Source organism: Candoia aspera, chromosome 2 (genome assembly GCF_035149785.1).
Source record: "Candoia aspera isolate rCanAsp1 chromosome 2, rCanAsp1.hap2, whole genome shotgun sequence".
In the NCBI taxonomy this organism is placed as follows: domain Eukaryota; kingdom Metazoa; phylum Chordata; class Lepidosauria; order Squamata; family Boidae; genus Candoia; species Candoia aspera.
Genome location: NC_086154.1, coordinates 135,151,440 through 135,172,545, shown reverse-complemented (window position 1 = coordinate 135,172,545; position 21,106 = coordinate 135,151,440). Strand labels below are relative to the sequence as shown.

Below are 21,106 nucleotides of genomic sequence, written 5' to 3'. Positions count from 1 at the left end.
CAGTGCTATTCAGCTTTCCAAATTCCTTTTGTTATTATATCAGCAGAGAGGGAGGTCCACCAATGGGATGGAAGTTAAGCTGTTGGAAACCACCTAGTACACCTGCAGAGGAACAGATGAGCTTTCCACAATAAGAGAGATGAGAAATGCGGTATATTATGAACATCCATAGATCTACAATTTCCTAGACCCCTTCAATTCCAAACACCCCCCCCCCCGAAAAGAATCTGCAGTTGCATCAGTCCTGAAATAGACTTTTCGTCCCGTTCATTGCAATGCATCAGGAGGGTTAGTGCCTCCCTGCTTTTATAATCACTTTTTCCCCCTTTTGACCTGCTGATAGTAGAAACAAGTAGCCTCCCAGTACCACCCACATAACAGCACTGCAATGCTAAGACCACCTTAACAGACAACAAGGCAGTCGAAGATGGTACAAATGAACAAGAAGTGGAAGTGGGCAGGATTATGTTTCACCATCAGCTCTTCCAGACAGGATTCTTCCAGACAGGATTCTTCCGGATCAGGAAGCTTCCCAAATGCCTCTGATTGTGGGCCACACAAATTTCTGGACAGAACAGACATTGCTCTGACCAAGATGTTTCTCAAGCTCTTGTTTGCTTAGGGGGGCACAGGGCTACTGTAGTTCTTTTTAAAGTTCTAATATTAGGATGGTGGTGAGGACTAAATATAGGGAAAACAGAAAAATGCAGCAGTTTAAAAGGATCTTCCTCATCTGGATCCTTAGGAATTAATTAGTGAGAAAAAACTGTCCTTGCCAGAGAAGAGGACTCGTATAGAAGCACTTGAAATTAATCACCCTTTTTCCCCCCCAGCGTAACGCTTTACAGCATCAGTTTTATTGCACAGCTTCTGATTCATCCCTCTAATATTTACACCATTATCCAGAAGGCATTAGGCATTAGGCATTTGTATTAGGTAGTTCAGTAGGGCTGAGTGCATATCAACCTGCAGAATCGAAGGCATCTTATACCAAACACATGATGCAATTTTTTTTTAAAAAGCCAATCATGTGTGAAAAGCGCTTCAATTTTTAAAGATCTCATTTCCTTAAAGAATGCTATATGAAAAACAAGGAAGTGATATGTATCAATGCATTTTGAACAATTAACATGCATGTAGACACAGATGCTACTTAAACTAAAAGATACCAACCACAGTCCCCATCGTTCGGAAAAACAATCCAAGGCAACATGCTTTGGGCTTAGTAAAATGAATGACAACATGTACAGCAATGAAAAAAAAAGCTTGTCCAATAATTAAACCATTTAAGAACTCACAAGTTGCTTTTGTAAAGAAAATTGCAATTGGGAAAGGTGCCCAAGGCCTAATCTAGTCAGGGCTTGTTTTTTCCTTTTGATTTTGCGAAAAGGTGCCCTCCCACCATCTGAAAGTATTAATGAAGGTGTAATTTAAGAAAGCCTGGAGAAAAGACTTAACATAATGATGCACAGGAGTTTTGTTACAAACACCTTTGATTAAAAAAAAATGAATGTGGCTGCAACAAGTAGATTTGATCTTATAACCTCATAATTGTTTGAGCTAAAATTCAGCACAAGCACTCCACTGCATTTTAGTAAAATATATAAGCATTGCAACCTGAAGCTACCACATAAACTGGTGCACTTTGAAGTAAATAATGAAAGTGCAATCTGTTGACTTAGGAGTGTAACATTTCTGCTTCCTGAATTTTCCAGGCCATCATTCCAGATGCCATTATTATCTCCAAAAACTGCAATTGCTAGTGCCTGGAGGGGACTACATACCCAAATTAGATGATAGATGATTGATAGATAGATGATAGATAGATAGTTTCCAGCAGAATTCTTCATGCAGAATTCTAGAGAATTCATGATAAATTTAGGTAACTTGGATCAGGGAAGAAAAAAAAGTTCACTCGACTCTTTCATCAGTGTATACAGTTGTTGCTATATGCTCCTGTTGATCTACATCAACTGCCTTAAAGCTCTTTAAGAGCATCCTTCAGAGCAAAAGGTACATCTTTTACAATTTGAGGAGAAAATGGATACACATTTGGATATCCGTAACAGATGAACATCCATTCTGATCCAGGAGGAGCTTGATACACATACTGTATCTGTAGCATATATGGATGCATATTTGGCTCAGAAGAACATGGCTAGCTGCTCCTTTTACTGTTTCTCAGGGCTGGCTTAGACCTTTTCCATCACTCCCCGAGGCAAAGTCTGGGGAGAGTGCAGCTCCATTGACTGCCTCCTGCGAACTTCACGCTCTTCCCAGTCCTCTTCTGGCTCATAGCCTTTAAAGATTGCTAGCATCTCTGAGAGAGTCTTTGCATGTGGGAAGAGAGCATAATTGTAGAGCAAGGAAGCCACCACTGCTCCAACCATGGGACCCAGCCAGAAGACCTGTGCGTGGAAATGAAAACATGAGAGAGACTCAGAAGCTGGTAGACACAAGGATTACTCTTAGGTAACACAGAAACCAAAAGACAATTGGTAGATTTATTTGTGCTAAACATCACCATTTCATCCATGTTTTATCCTGTAGACAGGAGGAATTTCATTAAAATAGATTTCAAATAATTTATTGGAGATAAATTGGAAATAATTTATCTTCCTTGCCCACCATTCCTCCCCATATGTATGGCTTCTGGCCTCAAGAGTTGATTAATGAATTCAGTTCAATATGTGGTACTGTTTCAGCACTTTCCTCTTTTTCTTCTCCCTTTGAAGGCCTCCTTCTTCCCTTCTATTTATTTCTCTAAATCACTTGCATTCCTAGGTTTCTCCAGCATTTACAAAGCCATATTTTGTGAAGCTCCTGACAACTTTGGTCCTTGCATCTGGAATTCCTCCTTTTTTGACCTACGAACCCTTCTTCTGGTCCTGAGATGTGAGTAGCTCAGTCAATAACAGCCAGAGATCCTTCTGCTCATACTACAGTTCTGGGTGACAATGGGGCAGCTAAGCTAATAATTACTAGCTAATCGTTTTTAAAAAAAAAATCATGTCCAATTCTTAGAGACTGCCTGGACAAGTCCCTGCAATTTTCTTGGCAAGGTTTTTCAGAAGTGGTTTGCCATTGCCTCCTTCCCAGGGCTGAGAGAGAGGGACTGGCCCAGGGTCACCCAGCTGGCTCTGTGCCTAAGGTGGGACTAGAACTCCCGGTCTCCTGGTTCCTAGCCTGGTGCCTTAACCACTAGACCAGACTGGGTCTCATTAGAATATGGTAATTTCTAGTATCAGTATACAGTTCCTCATTATAGTGGTTTTCAATCTGTGTTCCAAGAAGCTTCATACAATTATCAGACGTTTCTCATCAAGGAAATCAGTTATAAAAGTTTCTCTGCAAGCCATGTTCAAGTAATGGGCAATGGGATTTATAGCCAAGCCTGCATCTGGAAAGTACCAGTTTGGGGAATGTGGACTATAGAGTGCCAAAGTGTGTCCAGTGTATTTCTGGAAAAGTAAGCGAGGTATTATTTCCTATTATTCAGTGGTCAGCGCTGAATTATTTAGATCTCCCAAGCTAAGGCAACAGAACTAAGATGCTAACAGTATGGCTCCTCTGGTGGGAAGTTAAAGAATTCATGGACAACTGCCAAACTCATTGAAGGATTTTGCTTCCTTCATTCTTTCACTTCACTGAACATAAATGTTAAAAATCTCCAAAGATACAAAACCAGAAACCAAAGTCACATCCAGTAACAAACTGACCTGAAGCTGGTTGAAACTAGAGCCTGGGGAGTTCATGTACTGTAGATATTAACTAGAGCTGGAATGGGCTTTTAATCCATTGCCAAAGCACTGAAGCCACTTCTCGAAAACTTGTGTGCCAATTGCAGCCCTTCCTGGAATGAGAGGCTCTGCTTTCAACCGTTCACATCTTAGTCACTTCCTAGTTGGACTATTGTAATGTGCTCTAAATGGGGCTGTCCCTGAAGAACATTTGGAAGCTGCAATTGGTCCAAACATAACTATGCACAGTTTAGGGTGCACCCGGCATGCTGGTGTAACATCTCTGCTTCACAAGCTGCACTGGCTTCCAATATGCTTCCGGGTACTATTTAAGCTGCTAGTGGTAACCTACTGTATAACATCCTACATGGCACTGGGCCAGATTATTCATGGCACTGCCTGTTCCCGATTATTTCTGCCCGTCCCACTAGATCCGATAGTGTAGGCATGATCTGGGTCCCTTCTCTGAAACAGTGCCATCTAATGGAACCTGGGAAGTGTGCCTTTTCTGTTGTGGTGCCTTCCTTATGGAACAGCATCTCCGAGATCTGGATGGCCCTGAGCCTATTAGACTTCTAGAAAGCCTTGGAGACTTGGCTTTTCCTTCAGGCAAAGGAAAATGTATGGTTCTTGCAATGTTATTTTATTATTTCTCATTTTTATGTTTTCTATTGTGAATTGCCCATATCACAACAGTGAGATAAGGCAGCAATACGAATTCAATAAACAAACAAACAAACTGTCCTCTTATGGAGGCAAGAGCAGCTCCTGGCTCATCAGTCCTGTTGCAACTCTCCTAAGTGATAGTTGTCTCCTTCATGTAAGGTTATGCTCCTAATTTGTCACAAGAATGCCAAGAGAGACCTCCTGCTGCTAGAAGGACAGGGCCACATGGCCAGAGCAGATGGTTTCACCTTGTTTCATGCACCACATCTGATGGCTTGCATATATGGCATTCATCCCTCTGTGTTCAGAAAAATCCTAATATATTACACAGGCATGAATAGACCAGGACGAAGTTCAACGCTAATTGAATCTGGAGACCTTGGTACCCTTCTAATGCCATGGTGTCCCCTACAATAAGCAATCAATCCCTTCCTGTCTTCCCATCCTGCTCCTCGTCTCACTTGTATTGGCACAGGCATGTGTGTCAGAGAAGAGAAGATGGGGACTGTGTTCTGAGTAGAGGGGCAGAAAAGGCTTTTATTCAGTGGACTCTCGGATCACACCTGGGAAGTGCATGGACATGGATCGCGTGGAGTCTTCAGCTTCACTCTCTAAGGCTCACCACTGCTTCCATAGTTTCTCAGAGACTCAGCAATCCTGGCAAGAATATTTGTGGGTAGGGAATCTTGACACTCCGCCTTCCATCCAACTGATTTCAGCAGAATGGCTCTTTCCCCATTGTTAATAGGAACAGAGAAAACGGAATTGTCCATTTAAAAAATGCTGAGGGTGGAGAGGATTTAAGTTTGTCTTCTTTCACAGGAATCCATAGAATATCTGCCTATGTGCATGTGAGAGACAGAAAGGTAGTATGCGAATATGTGCACCTGTCAACGATTAGGTATATGAATGTGCTTGCTTGTATGGGTTATGGTGTGTCCCCAACTGCTGGCTGAGACCCCCAAGATTTACAAGCCCCCAAACATTGCCATCCTTCCTTAGTGGTCTGCTGCAAATATAGATTGTCTGGAGCAGCCTTTCTCAACCTTTTTACCCTGGAGGTACCTTTGAAATGATTTTCAGGCCTTAGGGAACCCCTGCATAAAAATCACAAAAAATGTGAAAACTTCACAATGCAATTCATTTCAAACATTCACAATCCATGGTTTTCAATGTTTAGAACTAAGTGGCAGGCCGGCACCTGAGTTGCGGTATATAAAAATTCCCACTACTGCAAGTGCTAGCATTGCACAGTGTGCAAAGTTTAAAAAATGATGCTTATTATTATTATTATTTTAATTACAGTCTCTTGCAGAACCCCTTCCACAGGATCCCAGTGGAGAAAGGCTGATCTGGTGTCTTACCCAGTGATTGTCAAATTCACCAACAATCACAGCAGGGGCAAAAGATCTAGCAGGATTCATGGAACAGCCAGTGTAGTAGATCTAGGTAGAAAAGCAGGATGAAATTAGTGAATTATTATTATTATTATTATTAGACTGATTCAATCTACTGCAGGAAGAAGGCATCTTCACTGAAGGTCACAGACCATAATCTAACATGCTGGTCATGCTCGTGGTCCAGCACCTTAACCACTATACCACAATGCCTGTCGTGTGTGTGTGTGTGTGTTTGTGTGCATGTGTGTATGTAGTTAGTAGTTAGATTCCTGCACTAGAAAGGGATTGGACTAGATGTACTGCAAGATTCCTTTCAACTCTTACATGTTTTGATTCTCTGTGGGAAGATCCAGGTTCAGGCCTCCATTCATCCTTGAAACTGATGGCAGCCAAATAGGAATGCAACTGTATGTAGCCCAAAGCCTGCTGAATCAGGATTTCAGTGAGTAGATATGTGGTGAATATATAGAAAATTGCTCTGATTTTCAGCTATGAGAAACTTCAGCTGAGAAGGGCCATCCCCTTAGCTCCAAGATTTGTGCTTTATTGTCAGTACTATCATCCATCCGTGCTTAATTTTGCACAGCAATCTGGTTGAGAGAATTACTCACCCCAAGGAGGTGACCCAGGACGACAGAGAAACCAATGGACAAAGCTGGGGATCCCAGGTTGCTGGTCCTGCGATCATCAGTGGAGGCAAAAATGCACAGAACCAATTGAAAAGTTAGGAAAAGCTCCATGGTGACAGCTTGCCCTGATGTTGTATTATTTTGCACCTAGAAGAAAGCAGAAGAAAATTAAGCTGCCTTTCTGAAATCAGTTGCATTTATGACAGCTGAACCACATTTTAAACCCTCTCCAGAATTCAGTACATTGAATACTGAAGACTTTATAATTGAACTTGTTTATTCATTTATGATGTGCTTATTTCTTCACTTTATATAGATGCCCATCTTACAGTTGTGACTCTGGGTGGCTTACAACATTAAAAAAAAAACAACCACCAGAAAAACTTGATACAAAACCTAAACAGCAGCTGAGGAACCAAACCAAGATAGTCAGATCATGACCACATCATGAGCTCTCACTAACATTCCAACCCGCATGTCTGGGATCACATCCATGCCTTAAGAGCCTTCTGAAAGGCCAGCAATCTAATCTTGGGGAGAATGGTGTTCCAAAGCTCAGGCTCTGCAACAGAAAAGGCCTCCTTCCAGGGCCCTACAAGATGACATCCTTTGGCTGACAGAACCCTTAGCATGCTTCTCAGTTACATCTCTTTATTAAATTTTGCTGATTAAGGCAAACATTTTAACAAACTACTGCTGGGGCCTTTGTTCACAAATAATTTGAGCATATTGTAGATGCGTAAAATGGAATAGGAAAGGCAGGCAGCCTCCTTTTCTTTCAGCTCCCCTAGCCTCATAAGAGGTCAAAAAATAACATATATCTTGCAATGATGAATAGGATATATTTAAAAAGCTAAGTGGTCAACCTGAAATTAATGGGATTGTACAAGAATGTACAGCAAAGGTACTAAAAGAAAAAAATGAGTGCTTGCTGAAGAACGGAAAATCGACTCCCCTCCCACCTCAAAGAAACAAACTGAATAGATTGTTGGAATCACTGAATCATGCTGAAAGCCCAATGCAGTGCTGTCTTTTTTCTTGTCTGCTGTTGGGTCTGGTGTCTGCTATTTTCCCATGTTCGTGGATCAGTCATCTGGATGATCCTCTTTGGCTCGTAAAGAGGGAGATGGCAGAGCAACACATGGCCACTAAGTTTGGGCTGTATATCAATGTCATGGAGGGCGATCCACACAGATAGGTTAACATTTGGGTGACGAGTTATTGAAATGATCAAGGAGGAAAAATTTTTTGCCCTCCTAAGTGTTCATAGGGAATCAATCCCCATAGAAGACTATACCACCATTAATTAATTAATTAAATTACTGTCTGCAAGCAAACAACCCAGCTCGGAGAGCAGCAAGGACTCCACAGTTCAACCATGAACTATGTATATTCTCTTCTATTGATGATGCGCCCATCGGGAGAATTGGCTTCCCTGTATTTGCCTGATTTTGTACTTCCATTACAGTACTACCTCACTGTCATTGGTTCAATAATTATATGACTACCCCTGAGGGGAAACAATTGAATAAACTTAATATATAAGATCTCTATTGTCTCTTTTGCCATTTCAATTGCAGTTTGATTAGCTTTAGATGGATCTATGCCACAGGGGAAATAGCATTCTAGTAATAGCAGAGATTTTTATCTGAGACACACTTGAGCAACCGAATACAGCCATTTGGAATACTGGAATGCTCTGATGTTTGACAGAGTCACACCTGGCCTGCATGGAAAAGGTAACTTCATAACTCAAGCCTGTGAAATCTGTGATCCATCAATCGGGACATAGCTCACCCATCTCTTTTTGGTGGTGTTTTAGATGCTTCAAGGTCTCCACTTTTGGTGCCATGCCCAGCACACAGTGAAGAGAGCAATGTTATTGCATCTCTGGTGGCCCAGGCACACTGCTGGCCGATTGTGTTTTTGACCTGCTGGGTTGCAACCTGCGTCTAGGCTTTTCTTGTAACTTCCATATCCTTGTTCATTGAAGCAAGTGGCTCATAGAAGCATCAGTAAATGAATCTCCTGTACTAGGGAGTTTGCAGAAGAAATAGCTCTATTTCTCTCAAGGGCTACATTCCCTTAGGATAATCGCTTGGAGGTTGTATGGTAAGTGGGCCGAAGTAATCAGTGAGTTTGTCAAGAGCCAAACATGGGTGGGTCACCAGTTCTCTCTTGGATGCCACCATTTTCCTCTTTTTAACACCCTTTTCTCCCTGGAGCAGAGCAGCTTTCTCTCCAGAGGAGTAGGCTATGGGGAAGAGACAAATAGTCCCAAGTAGATGTCGCAGCTGATCTCTTGCATTAAAATTAGGCTGAGGGCCATGAGAAAATCATAAATGCTTCAGCGCTGCCTCTCCAAATGGCTTGTGACACTCTGTCAGGAGTCATCTGTAGGCTAGAACTTTGTTACCCATGGAAAACACTATCAGAGAGTTTTAAAACGCAGCATCTGGTGCAGGGGTGTTTGCAGGGGAGTAAAAAGCCAAGATGGTGAGTGCACATGAAAAGGGGTAGGGCTTCGCCTGCACAGTCATGCCTACCATCTTGATTTGTTAAATCCTCCCTGTGGATGCCCTGACCCAGGGCTCCATAACAAAAACTGATTGCTTGGGTACACCCATGAAAAACACATAGCCTTGCATAGGATGCATGCATAATTCATGCTTTCAAGGAACTTTTCTCTCCCTCCTCCAGATGCAGTTCCTGTGGTTGAGTCAGGATCTTATTAGGCAAGTAAACAGAGTGACAGGAACTATAACTGAGCCCTTGGGGAAGGAAAAAGTATCCCAGAGCATCACATCAGCATCCTTTTTCTCAATATGGTAATGTATCTTGAGAGGCATCCTGCATTGGATGTTTTACAAAGCTGCATGCCTTTTTTGACCTTGTTTGGCTAAGGAGCACATGAATCTTGAAAGTGTGCTATAAGATCTTTCATCAAAAAGCTGGCGTGGTGGGTACGATTAATCACAGTATACTGTACTTACAGTAGTTATGAAGAGGCAAATGGATGAGGACCTCCCGCATACCCACTTATCAGCCCTATTTATAGTATCTTTGCCTTTTGCACAAACTCCCTACCATTTTTACTCCCTAAGAATGCCTCTAAGCCTATGTGAGGAGCAACACCACGAGCTACTTTGGAAATAAAATTGCTCCTGGAGATTATCATTTTGCACTGCGCCATGCAATTCCCCCCTCTTCTGTTTTTTTGCAAAAAAGAAAAAAAGGCACTAGGAAATGTTGGTGGGCACACTGGTGCCCATAGGCTCCATGCTGGGGACCCCAGGGTAAAGCAGTTCTGTGGGGGGTGTTAAGATGAGGAAGATCTGGTAGTTTCGCATCCATTTTATCATAATTAGTCTTTCTTTTGGTCTGATGGAAATGTATGCTAAAAAACTTTCTGTCTGGGGGATATTCACTGATGCAAAGACTATTCAACTTCTTTCTCTCAGTCTGGCCTGTAGAATGCTGTTTGTATGGCCCTTTTTTTCAGCTACTTGGTATAAAATCAGATTATCTCCCCCCCCTTTCATTTTTTCTTCAGAGATTATAGATGGATGAATGGATGTGTGTGTATGTATCAATGGTATATATTCTTCGTCTTGTTTCTCTGTTTGTTTTCTGTTCCCAAGTGTTCCCTTCCCTTCCAATTTATTCATTGCATGTACAGTGCCATTTTCCTTCCTGGAGCTCAAAGTGGCAAATGTTATTCTCAATCCCCACCCTGTTGTGTGCATCCACCCACAGCTCTGCAAGGAAGATATGGCGGAGTATGGTGGCTGGCTCATGAGATGATTTCCTGGCTGTGTAGGGACTTGAACTAGTTCTAGTTCTACTATTAGTACTAGAACCAAGGACTAGCCTACTTCTCTAACCACTGATGTTCTCTCGTGTTCTTTTTTCCAAAGGTTCACAAAGGGCAGCTTGATCTTAAATAAAACTGTAAAATAAAAACATGCTATTGTTCCAATAGAACAAATAGGACCACATATATGGTATTGTTCCAACAGAGGAAATAATGCAAATATAACAGCCAAGTACCCTCACTTTTGTAGTTCCTACCATAGTAGTATTGTGATCTTTTCCTTTTGTTAATGCCAGTAAATTAAAACACATTTCCAAAGAGTCACAAAGATGAACATTGTCACCCAGCCTTACCTGGCGACCGAGGAAGCACTCAAGAAGCTATATGTTTTGGTTGCTTGCTTGAGACTGTACTAAAAGAGGGGTATTCTCAACATCCAGCAAGGCCAAATACCTAGTTGCTGAGCTGCAGCATTAAGAGATCATGAGAGGTAGGTTTGAATTATTTCCTTATCTCTTTGCAAATCAGTCCTACCTCTATCACACATCTGACCATTCTGATTTGTTGTTGTTTCTTCGTTTAGTCGCTTCCGACTCTTCGTGACTTCATGGACCAGCCCACGCCAGAGCTTCCTGTCGGTCGTCAACACCCCCAGCTCCCCCAGGGACGAGTCCGTCACCTCTAGAATGTCATCCATCCACCTTGCCCTGGGTCAGCCCCTCTTCCTTTTGCCCTCCACTCTCCCTAGCATCAGCATCTTCTCCAGGGTGTCCTGGCTTCTCATTATGTGGCCAAAGTATTTCAGTTTGGCCTTTAATATCGTTCCCTCAAGTGAGCAGTCTGGCTTTATTTCCTGGAGGATGGACTGGTTTGATCTTCTTGCAGTCCAAGGCACTCTCAGAATTTTCCTCCAACACCACAGTTCAAAAGCATCGATCTTCCTTCTCTCAGCCTTCCTTATGGTCCAGCTCTCGCAGCCATATGTTACTACGGGGAACACCATTGCTTTAACTATGCGGACCTTTGTTGTCAGTGTGATGTCTCTGCTCTTAACTATTTTATCGAGATTTGTCATTGCTCTTCTCCCAAGGATTAAGCGTCTTCTGATTTCCTGACTGCAGTCAGCATCTGCAGTAATCTTCGCACCTAGAAATACAAAGTCTTTCACTGCTTCTACATTTTCTCCCTCTATTTGCCAGTTATCAATCAAGCTGGTTGCCATAATCTTGGTTTTTTTGAGGTTTAGCTGCAAGCCAGCTTTTGCACTTTCTTCTTTCACCTTCATCATAAGGTTCCTCAGTTCCTCTTCGCTTTCAGCCATCCAAGTGGTCTCATCTGCATATCTGAGATTGTTAATGTTTCTTCCAGCGATTTTAACTCCAGCCTTGGATTCCTCAAGCCCAGCATGTCGCATGATGTGTTCTGCGTACAAGTTGAATAGGTAGGGTGAGAGTATACAGCCCTGCCATACTCCTTTCCGAATCGTAAACCAGTCCGTTGTTCCGTGGTCTGTTCTTACTGTTGCTACCTGGTCGTTATACAGATTCTTCAGGAGGCAGACAAGATGACTTGGTATCCCCATACCACTAAGAACTTGCCACAGTTTGTTATGGTCCACACAGTCAAAGGCTTTAGAATAGTCAATAAAACAGAAATAGATGTTTTTCTGAAACTCCCTGGCCTTTTCCATTATCCAGCGGATATTGGCAATTTGGTCCCTAGTTCCTCTGCCTTTTCTAAACCCAGCTTGTACATCTGGCAATTCTCGCTCCATGAATTGCTGAAGTCTACCTTGCAGGATCTTGAGCATTACCTTACTGGCATGTGAAATGAGTGCCACTGTTCGATAGTTTGAACATTCTTTAGTGTTTCCCTTTTTTGGTATGGGGATATAAGTTGGTTTTTTCCAGTCTGATGGCCATTCTTGTGTTTTCCAAATTTGCTGGCATATAGCATGCATTACCTTGGCAGCATCATCTTGCAAGATTTTGAACAGTTCAGCTGGGATGCCGTCGTCTCCTGCTGCCTTGTTATTAGCAATGCTTCTTAAGGCCCATTCAACCTCACCCTTCAGGATGTCTGGCTCTAGCTCACTGACCACACCATCAAAGCTATCCCCGATATTGTTATCCTTCCTATACAGGTCTTCCGTATATTCTTGCCACCTTTTCTTGATCTCTTCTTCTTCTGATAGGTCCTTGCCATCTTTGTTTTTGATCATACCCATTTTGGCCTGGAATTTACCTCCAAGGTTTCTAATTTTCTAGAAGAGGTCTCTTGTCCTTCCTATTCTATTGTCTTCTTCCACTTCCGCGCATTGCTTGGTTAAAAATAATTCCTTATCTCTTCTAGCTAACCTCTGAAATTTTGCATTTGATTGGGCATATCTCCCCCTATCACTGTTGCCTTTTGCTTTCCTTCTTTCTTGGGCTACTTCTAGTGTCTCAGCAGACAGCCATTTTGCCTTCTTGGTTTTCTCTTTCTTTGGGATGTATTTTGTTGCCGCCTCCTGAACAATGTTGCGAACTTCTGTCCAGAGTTCTTCCGGGACCCTATCTACTAAGTCCAGTCCCTTAAATCGATTCTTCACCTCCACTGCATATTCCTTAGGAATATTAGTGAGCTCATATCTAGCTGATCTGTGGGTCTTCCCTAATCTCTTTAGTCTGATCCTAAATTGTGCAAGAAGAAGTTCGTGATCTGAACTACAGTCAGCTCCAGGTCTTGTTTTTATCAACTGTATAGATGTCCGCCACCTTTGGCTGCAAAGAATGTAGTCAATCTGATTTCGGTGTTGTCCATCTGGTGAAGTCCATGTATAAAGATGTCTCTTAGGTTGTTGGAAGAGAGTGTTTGTTATGCAGAGTGAGTTGTCTTGGCAAAATTCTATCAGCCTATGTCCTGCTTCGTTTTGTTCTCCCAGGCCATGCTTACCTGTAATTCCAGGTGTCATTTGACTGCCCACCTTAGCATTCCAGTCTCCCGTGATGAAAATAACATCTCTTTTAGGCGTGTTGTCCAGTAGGTGCTGCAGATCCTCATAGAACTGCTCTACTTCAGCTTCTTCAGCATCTGTGGTTGGGGCATATATTTGGATCACTGTGATGTTAGATGGCTTGCCCTGAATTTGAATTGAGATCATTCTATCGTTTTTTGGATTGTATCCAAGCACTGCTTTAGCCACTTTACTATTAATTATGAAGGCTACTCCATTTCTTCTGTGGTCTTCTTGTCCACAGTAGTAGATCTGGTGGTCATTTGATGTGAAGTGGCCCATTCCAGTCCATTTCAGTTCACTGATGCCCAGAATGTCTATCTTTAATCTTGACATCTCACCAATAACCACATCCAATTTGCCCTGGCTCATAGATCTAACATTCCAGGTTCCAGTGGTGTGTTGATCCTTAGAACATCGGATTCGCCGTTCGCCACCAGCACCGTCGGCCGCTAGCCGTCCTTTCGGCTTTGAGCTAGCTGCGTCATCACGTCTGGGGCTAGTTGAACTCATCCTCTGTTCCTCCCCAGTAGCATTTTGACCATCTTCCGACCTGGGGGTCTCATCTTCCGATGGTATACCGACATATCTCTGGTTGTACTGATCCATTTAGTTTTCACGGCAAGAATACTGGGGTGGGTTGCCATTACCTTCCCCAGGGATCGCATTTAGTCTGACCTCTCTGTCATGACCTTCCTGTCTTAGGTGGCCCTTCACGGTTTAGCTCATGGCATCATTGAGGTGCTCAAGCTCCAGCACCACGACAAGGTAACGATCCTTTGCCGAAGGACCATTCTGATACTAAAAAAAAAAGCCAGTATCCCAGTATCTCTTTATATTGTGTTCGGTCATTTAAGTCCATTATCTGCATTTAAGTACAAATAAACATCTGATTATAGCTACAATGCTATTGGCATTGCAAATCAGTCTCTTGCCCTCTGGCAGAGATCTGTCCTGCCATGTCTTACATAAGGTTCTGCCAATCAAAATGCAGCCGATAATGCTGAAAATGGCCAAGGGGATTGTCTCATCCTTGAAGAATGCCCATCAGATTACCTAATTGAATGTGCTTGTAGATTACACTTGTAACTAATTGTATATAATTAGAAGCATGCAAACATTTCTGATCAGTTCCTGAATGTGCATTGTAAAATCACCAAGTTAATAATTATGGATTAATTTAATTCCCCAAAGGCAACTGTACTCTCATGGTTCTTGGAAGATGCCTTGACAGTCAACACAAGTCTCCAGAGGCTTGTAAATTATTCCTGAGCAATATGACATATGGGATCTTCTTTGCAAATGGCTTCAATAAATTATTTTAATAATCTTATTAGAGTAGATTACCTTACTGGCCTTCTCCAACCTGATACGTTCCATCTAAATTGGAATGTTCCCAGAATTCCTAACCAACAAAGTTGAAAAGGCAAGCTAGCAGTACAAATGATTTTTGTGTTGATTAAATACAATCTTTTTCAACCACATCCTCACACACTAGTAATAAATTAGATATTGTTGGACAGCTCTTCTTCTTAAGAAAAACACAAGGAAAGTTAATTGACTTGATTAATATATTGGTAGGCAATTTGAAAGGAAGCAATTTTTGTTTATAAACAAAAACATCCACAATACGGTATTATAATAATAAATGCAACCATTAAAATATGTTCAGTTATCCTTAATGTGGATCACATAAGTATTTAAGTATTTAAAATTATCTTTAAGGTGGAGCTGGTTTAACTAATTAAAAAGGCTCTCCAGAACAATGGCAATTTAACCTGCTTCTGTGAGCCAACAAGGTCAGGGAAAACCTGGTTCCTAGTGGTTAGCAGTTCTGCAGTATGGAGACCCGCACAGAGAAGCATCTTCTCCCAGCTTCAGCCACCCTGATCTCCTGAGAGTAGGGAACTACCGACATGTTTCCCAAGTTGCTCATATTGTATGGGACAATTCGAGTTGAAGAAGGTGGTCCTCAGCATCAAGCCATATAGGGCTTCATAAATTAAAACCAGTCTGATAAATTGCACCCAGAAAACTACCTGCAGCCAATGCAGGTGTAATATTTTCATAGTATCTGGCATCAGTTAGCACACAGGATGCTGCATTTTGTAGTTTCTGAGTGGTCTCTGCAGAGCGCACTGCAAAGCCCAACCAAGGGGTGATGACAGCATGAGCTAGCTCCTCCTGCTCCAGGCTGTAACTGGTACACTAGCTAGAGCTGGGCAAATGCCCTCCTGGTCACCACATCTACCTGCCCACTCAGCAGTAGGCATGAATTCAGGAGGAACCCCCAAATCACAGATCTGTTCTCTGAGAGGCAATGCTATCCCTTTAAGAAACATCCCCAGAGTCAGCAGAGAACCTCAGTGTACAACCAGCAACTCTGTCTTGCTTGGATTCAACTTCATCTGCTTCTTCCCATCCAGAGCCTAACAGGCTGTAAACACCAGGACAAAACTTTGATTGCATTACAGGTCTGGGCCAGGATAGCAATATATAATTGGGTCTCATCAACATATTGATGATACATGTCCAAACTGACAGATGACATCCTTCACTAGCTTTATGCAGATATTGAAAAGTTGACAGGAGAGGATCAAACTGTGTAGCATGACACACATCAAAGGCCACTGGGTTGACCTTTCTTCCCCTAAAGCACAATGTCCCAGTCCCAGTGCTTGTAAACAGTCCAGAAAGATTCCATGTTTGATGGTATTGAAAGCCACTAAGAGATCTAATAGGACCACAAGGGACTCACATGTCCCTTCTAGGTCCTAACAAAGGTAATCTACTAACACAACTAATGAGGTTTTTGTGCCATATCCATGCCTGAACCATGGCCAGATAATCCATTACTTTTAGTGTTCTGTGTAGTTATTTTCCCACCATTGCCTCAAAAAACATTCCCTAAAAAGGGAAGCTTGAAAACAGGGTGATAGTTGTTTAATACATCTGGATCCAGGGAGGGCCTCCTAAGGAGCAGGTGCCCTATGGCTTATTTCAAGGCAGCAGGCAATATGCCCCTCTGCAGTGAGGCACTGGTTATCTCCTGAATCCAGTGATCACGCATCTAGGAGGGCACGGATCCAGCCCACAAGTGACAAGAGACCTACCCTACCCACTTCATTAGAGTCCACAGGCTAGAAGGAAGAGTTCACAAGACATTGTCCTAGTGTCACTGTGATCCCACCCCTCATGAAGAGTTGGTGGCAACATGCTGTGCCAAATGGTCAAAGCTGCCAGTCAGGAGTGCATAATTCTAATAAAGGCAGCTGGCCTAGACTGTGGGCCAGCACAATAACAGATCAGAAGCAATAGTCATGTAATATTAACATTATAATTATATTATCTATTATACTATGATAATGATTTTTCTATTATTGACCAGAAATTTCAGAAATAGGTAATGTGATGCTCTTTGGCACTTGGGTGCCTACCTGCCATGCTCGTGACCCTCCTGGTTTAATGTTTAAAACTATTTTAATTTTTTAAAATACATAAAGGAAAAGCCAGCATATTGCAAAGCAACTTTATTTCTGAGAAATGTCCCTGGCTCCCTGGAGGCATTCGAAGAAAATAAAAAAGATATGACTGCAATTCATTTTTTTTTCTCCCTGCCCAGAATAGGAGAAGAGCTTCCAGTGTTGGTAAGTTGGGACAGCACAGCCAGGTGGGGAGGAGATAGGAGATTATGGGCCCTGAGGAATTTCTTTAAATAATAATGATATCAACCACGTAGATCTAGTATTTGCCACACTGTGTCAAAAGATGCCAGGCCCTGAAACTTATGAAATGAGTAAATGGGTATTTACAATGAGAAGAGAGGACCTGTAATATTTAAGCTGATCAGGTGCCCTTCTTTGCAATAATGTGTGGCATCAGGAAGTTCTTGTTTTTTCTGAGCCAATAAATAAATAAATACATTAAGTAGGTTGGCAATTGTGTAGCAATTTGTCATGCCAGCATCAAGGTGTAGCAGCCTGGGTTTGACACTGCTTTCAGAGGAACTGGAATATGGCAGGGAAACAATTGCTAATCCCTTAAATAGGATGTGGCCCTTGTGGGAGAATAGAAGCCACGTAGGTCAAGCAAGGACTAATCTTACAATTCTAGAAATTAGATCACTGCTAGACTTAGCGTCAGCGTTGATAAATATTTAGGGCTGGCCTTTAGAACAACTGGCTTGAAGAGACCTGTAGTAAAAGCTTTCATCTTTTTTTGTGATGGAATCCATGTATTCTTCACAGCCAGATGGTAGTCAGAAAGATCTATTGGTAGATTTCTGAATGATTAGCAGTAGATCAGCAAGGATGCTGAACTCATGGTGACTTAGCAATCAGAAAAACAAAAGACCTCCTTCCCCATCTAAATTAGCCTGCTAAAAGTCTGACTGATTGATTATTGATTATGTGCCATCAAGTTGGTGTCAACTCTTAGCAACCCCATAGATTTTCTCCGTAATGACCTGTGCCTAACCTGGTCCTTCATGTCTTCTGGTGGTATACTCATATTCTACATCAGGTTCCAGAGAGTGGACTGTAGAGTTTCAGTGAAAAAACTAAGTCAATCATGCAAGCCTGAAATCTCTCCACCACCAGTTTAATGGAAATTCCACATAACAGAAAAGCTCATCTTTCATTACTGGCATCTTTAGTTAAAGAGACTCAATTAGCAGAGCTGGGTATGAGGAGATCCAGTAGGCTAGGTAGAAGGATGGGCTGGTCCAATAGCTGAGTACCCATATCCCACCAGATCAAAATTTATTATTTACTAACCACCCTGGCTTGGATCATAAACCCTGGCTTGGATCATTAAGTCATAAACAAACTGCCTGATGGCTTAGCATGAATTGTCAACCATAAGCTCCATATATTGAGTCCTGCTGCAGAGTATTGGACTTAGATCTGCCAAGTTAAAATCCAAATCCTATCCACTCTTCCATCTACTTTGCATGTAGATGTACAGTACATACTTTGCATATAGATTTTTCCCAGGTTGGGAAAAGTTCAAGAGACCCACTACCATTCAGTATAGACATTATTGAGTTAGCATGACCAGTCTCAATACACGTCCTGTGCTCCATTCTGATGACCCAGAAAGCTGTAGTCCTTCAGCCCTTCCACTCCTACAGAGAGTAAAATCCTTACCCTGTTGACGGCCAAGCTCCCACGGATATGAGGTGGAGTGACTTGATGGAGGACGGCAGCCCCCGTCACAGCTCCTAGGATCTGTGCTACCATGTAGAAGATGGCCCTGAGGAAGGAGACCTGGGAGCCCACCAGGCACGCCACTGTCACTGCAGGGTTAATGTGGGCTCCACTGACATGCCCCACTGCTTGAACCAAGGTTCCAATGGCCAAGCCAAATGCAAAGGAGATCTGGAGGACGTTTGGTGGGGAAGCAGTCCAGTTCAGAGCTGAGCCCAGGCCGAAGAAGATGAAGAGGAGCGTGGCTAGGAATTCAGCAAAGACAGCTCGAGTGAAGGCCACAGAGCGGAGTTCCCACATCATGGGTGACAACTGTGCAGGACAGATTGGGTTGAGACTTTGTAGTTACACTTTTCCTTTTCAGTGATGATACTATATCCTGGAAGGGTGGTGACATAAAATCCGTATGTATGTCTGGATGTATAGTACGTGTAGAGAGAGAGGGGTATATATATATATGTATCTGTATCTATGCATGTAGAGCAGGGAAAGGTTATTTAAATGGAGGTGGGGTTTGGAAACCTAATGCTTTTTCATTCCTGTTCCAGTTGAGGAGGTTTTAGACTCTGCCTTCTGAGAAATTAACATTTGCTAGTCTTTCCCTGCCCACTTGAGAAAATTTAACCTTTTATTTCATTCTTCCAAACATATTTGGCAGGTTTTCTTTTTTTGCCGTTGTCCTTTTGACCTCTGCTTTCCATCTTTTAAGCACAGAGTTTTTATGTGAATTTATTGCAGGTAATATGTCTATTTGTTTTTTGGCCTGGCTTTGAACTTCTAAGCAATGTCCAGTTGTTCTCTTGTGTCCTGTAGTCTCAACTATTTAGATCTCCCAGTATCTCTCATCATTAGTCATGCTGGTGGGAGTGGTGATTGGGCAGCTGGAACTATTGTATACATAGATGCAGGGACAGGAAGGACTGGAATGTCCTTCAAGGTCAGTGTCCATCTTTGGAACTTTCTAACAAATCCTGTTCTTTCTGGAACCCCATTACTAAATAGAGTGTTGCTAAGCTTCTGCATCTGCAGCACTTTTCCTTGGATGGGAGAAACATGGCTGCTTGGCACCAAGCAGCTGCTATTTCAAATTTCCTACAATGCACTACCCTACAATGGCAATGATAGGAAGCTCCCATATATCTGACAGCAGCTCTGTCCTACTCATAGCAGTTTGGCACCCTTGATTGGTTTAAGATCCCACCACATCAGCACCATCTTGTCATGTTACCCATTTCAATGTGCTGTTAACATTGTAACATTTCACATGTCATCTTCTGTTCCGTGTTCCTTCACCCGGGTTTTCCCATTCCTCCGCCCTCCGTTGTTTTGAGGGCTTGGAATGTATGTTTGGGTTTGCGCTCCTGCTCAAGGTTACTTTCCCAGGCGCGTCTAACGGTTCCTAGCACCTGGGAGGGGGAGCGCCCTGACGAGGGATGAGGGCGGAACTTGCTCACAGGCAATGCTTTAAGTTTGTATTTGGCGCGCTTTTGCTCATTCTCAGCTTTCTCTGTATTTGCATACTATTCCTTTAATAAATCAGTTATCCTTAAGCCCGAGTTTGTGAGACTGAGTATTTGGGATTAGGCAACCATTACACATCTGCTATGAAACTATGTTAGGTATGGACAATTTTTCTTCTGCCAATAGCTGCATTTCCACAAGAATGCTCCCATGTGGACTGTATGTCATGCCAATGGTGGACAAGCCTGTAGGAAGATTTGAAATTAGGCTGAAGTGTGCATGAAGTTATACTTAGGGTTTCACAGTCTATTACATGAGCAGGTGTGACACTCAGGATAACTACAGAACTATGTCCCAGTGAATATTTGCTGGCTCTTTCACTTCCATCTTTTTAAATGCCATCTTATTGCCCTTGCTGGATTATAATTACTCTTAAAATTGTTAATTGTGGCTAGAAGTTTTAGTATTTGTAGCTTTAAGCAATGCACTTTTTAAATGTCTTGTTTTATGCTGTCTTTAAATTTGAGTTTTCTAGCAAGGATGCAAATCCTTGGTCTCTAGGGTAACTTCCTGGCATTGCTACTCAAGGTCTAAGAGTGTCATCACTGTTTCTTATATCTTTAGCTATTACTCCCACACTCACTTTCAAAGCAACCTTCTGCTGGTGATATCTGCCCACCTGGTAAGATTGACAGGGCAAGCTTTCTCCATAATCCCTTGATCAAAGATGGTCATTTCAGGGTCTACAGAAGCCCATCTTTTCAGTCAATGTCCTCTTTCTGTGGAATATTAGTCCCCCAGATGTTGGATGGCCCCTTTCCTCCTGACTTTCTGAAAATCTGTAAAGATTTGGTTGTTCTATCAAGCCAAGACTACAGTGATGTAGGGAGTATTCCCTCCAAGACAAGATGGTTCTTTAGTTTTGACTGTTTAGATTTTTATGTATTATGTTTATTTATATAATTGAACTGTGATTTATAGTTTTTAGTATTAATTTTGATTTATCGATAATATTAGTTAAGATAAATATAAGATTATCAGTAATATAATCAAAATGTTACTGATACCTTGTTTTTAATTCAAGTTATGGATTTGAGGAATTGTATGTCACTCAAATGTAGTTTGATTAGAGCAGTTTATAAGCCCTGTAAATAAATTATGATGTCTGTATAGATTTTCTGTGTGGCTTTCAGT

General features: G+C 42.1%; 1 protein-coding gene across 1 annotated transcript; it reads right to left on the bottom strand.

The window, feature by feature from the left end:
* Nucleotides 1-2,044: 2,044 nt before the first annotated feature.
* On the bottom strand, nucleotides 2,045-18,754 carry AQP2 (aquaporin 2). The gene is made up of 4 exons (XM_063296580.1): nucleotides 18,392-18,754; nucleotides 6,418-6,582; nucleotides 5,771-5,851; nucleotides 2,045-2,408 (listed from the first exon to the last, which is right to left on the bottom strand). The coding sequence occupies exons 1-4, from the start codon at nucleotides 18,752-18,754 to the stop codon at nucleotides 2,193-2,195; spliced, it is 825 nt and encodes a 274-aa protein (XP_063152650.1). The 3' UTR covers nucleotides 2,045-2,192.
* Nucleotides 18,755-21,106: the final 2,352 nt, after the last annotated feature.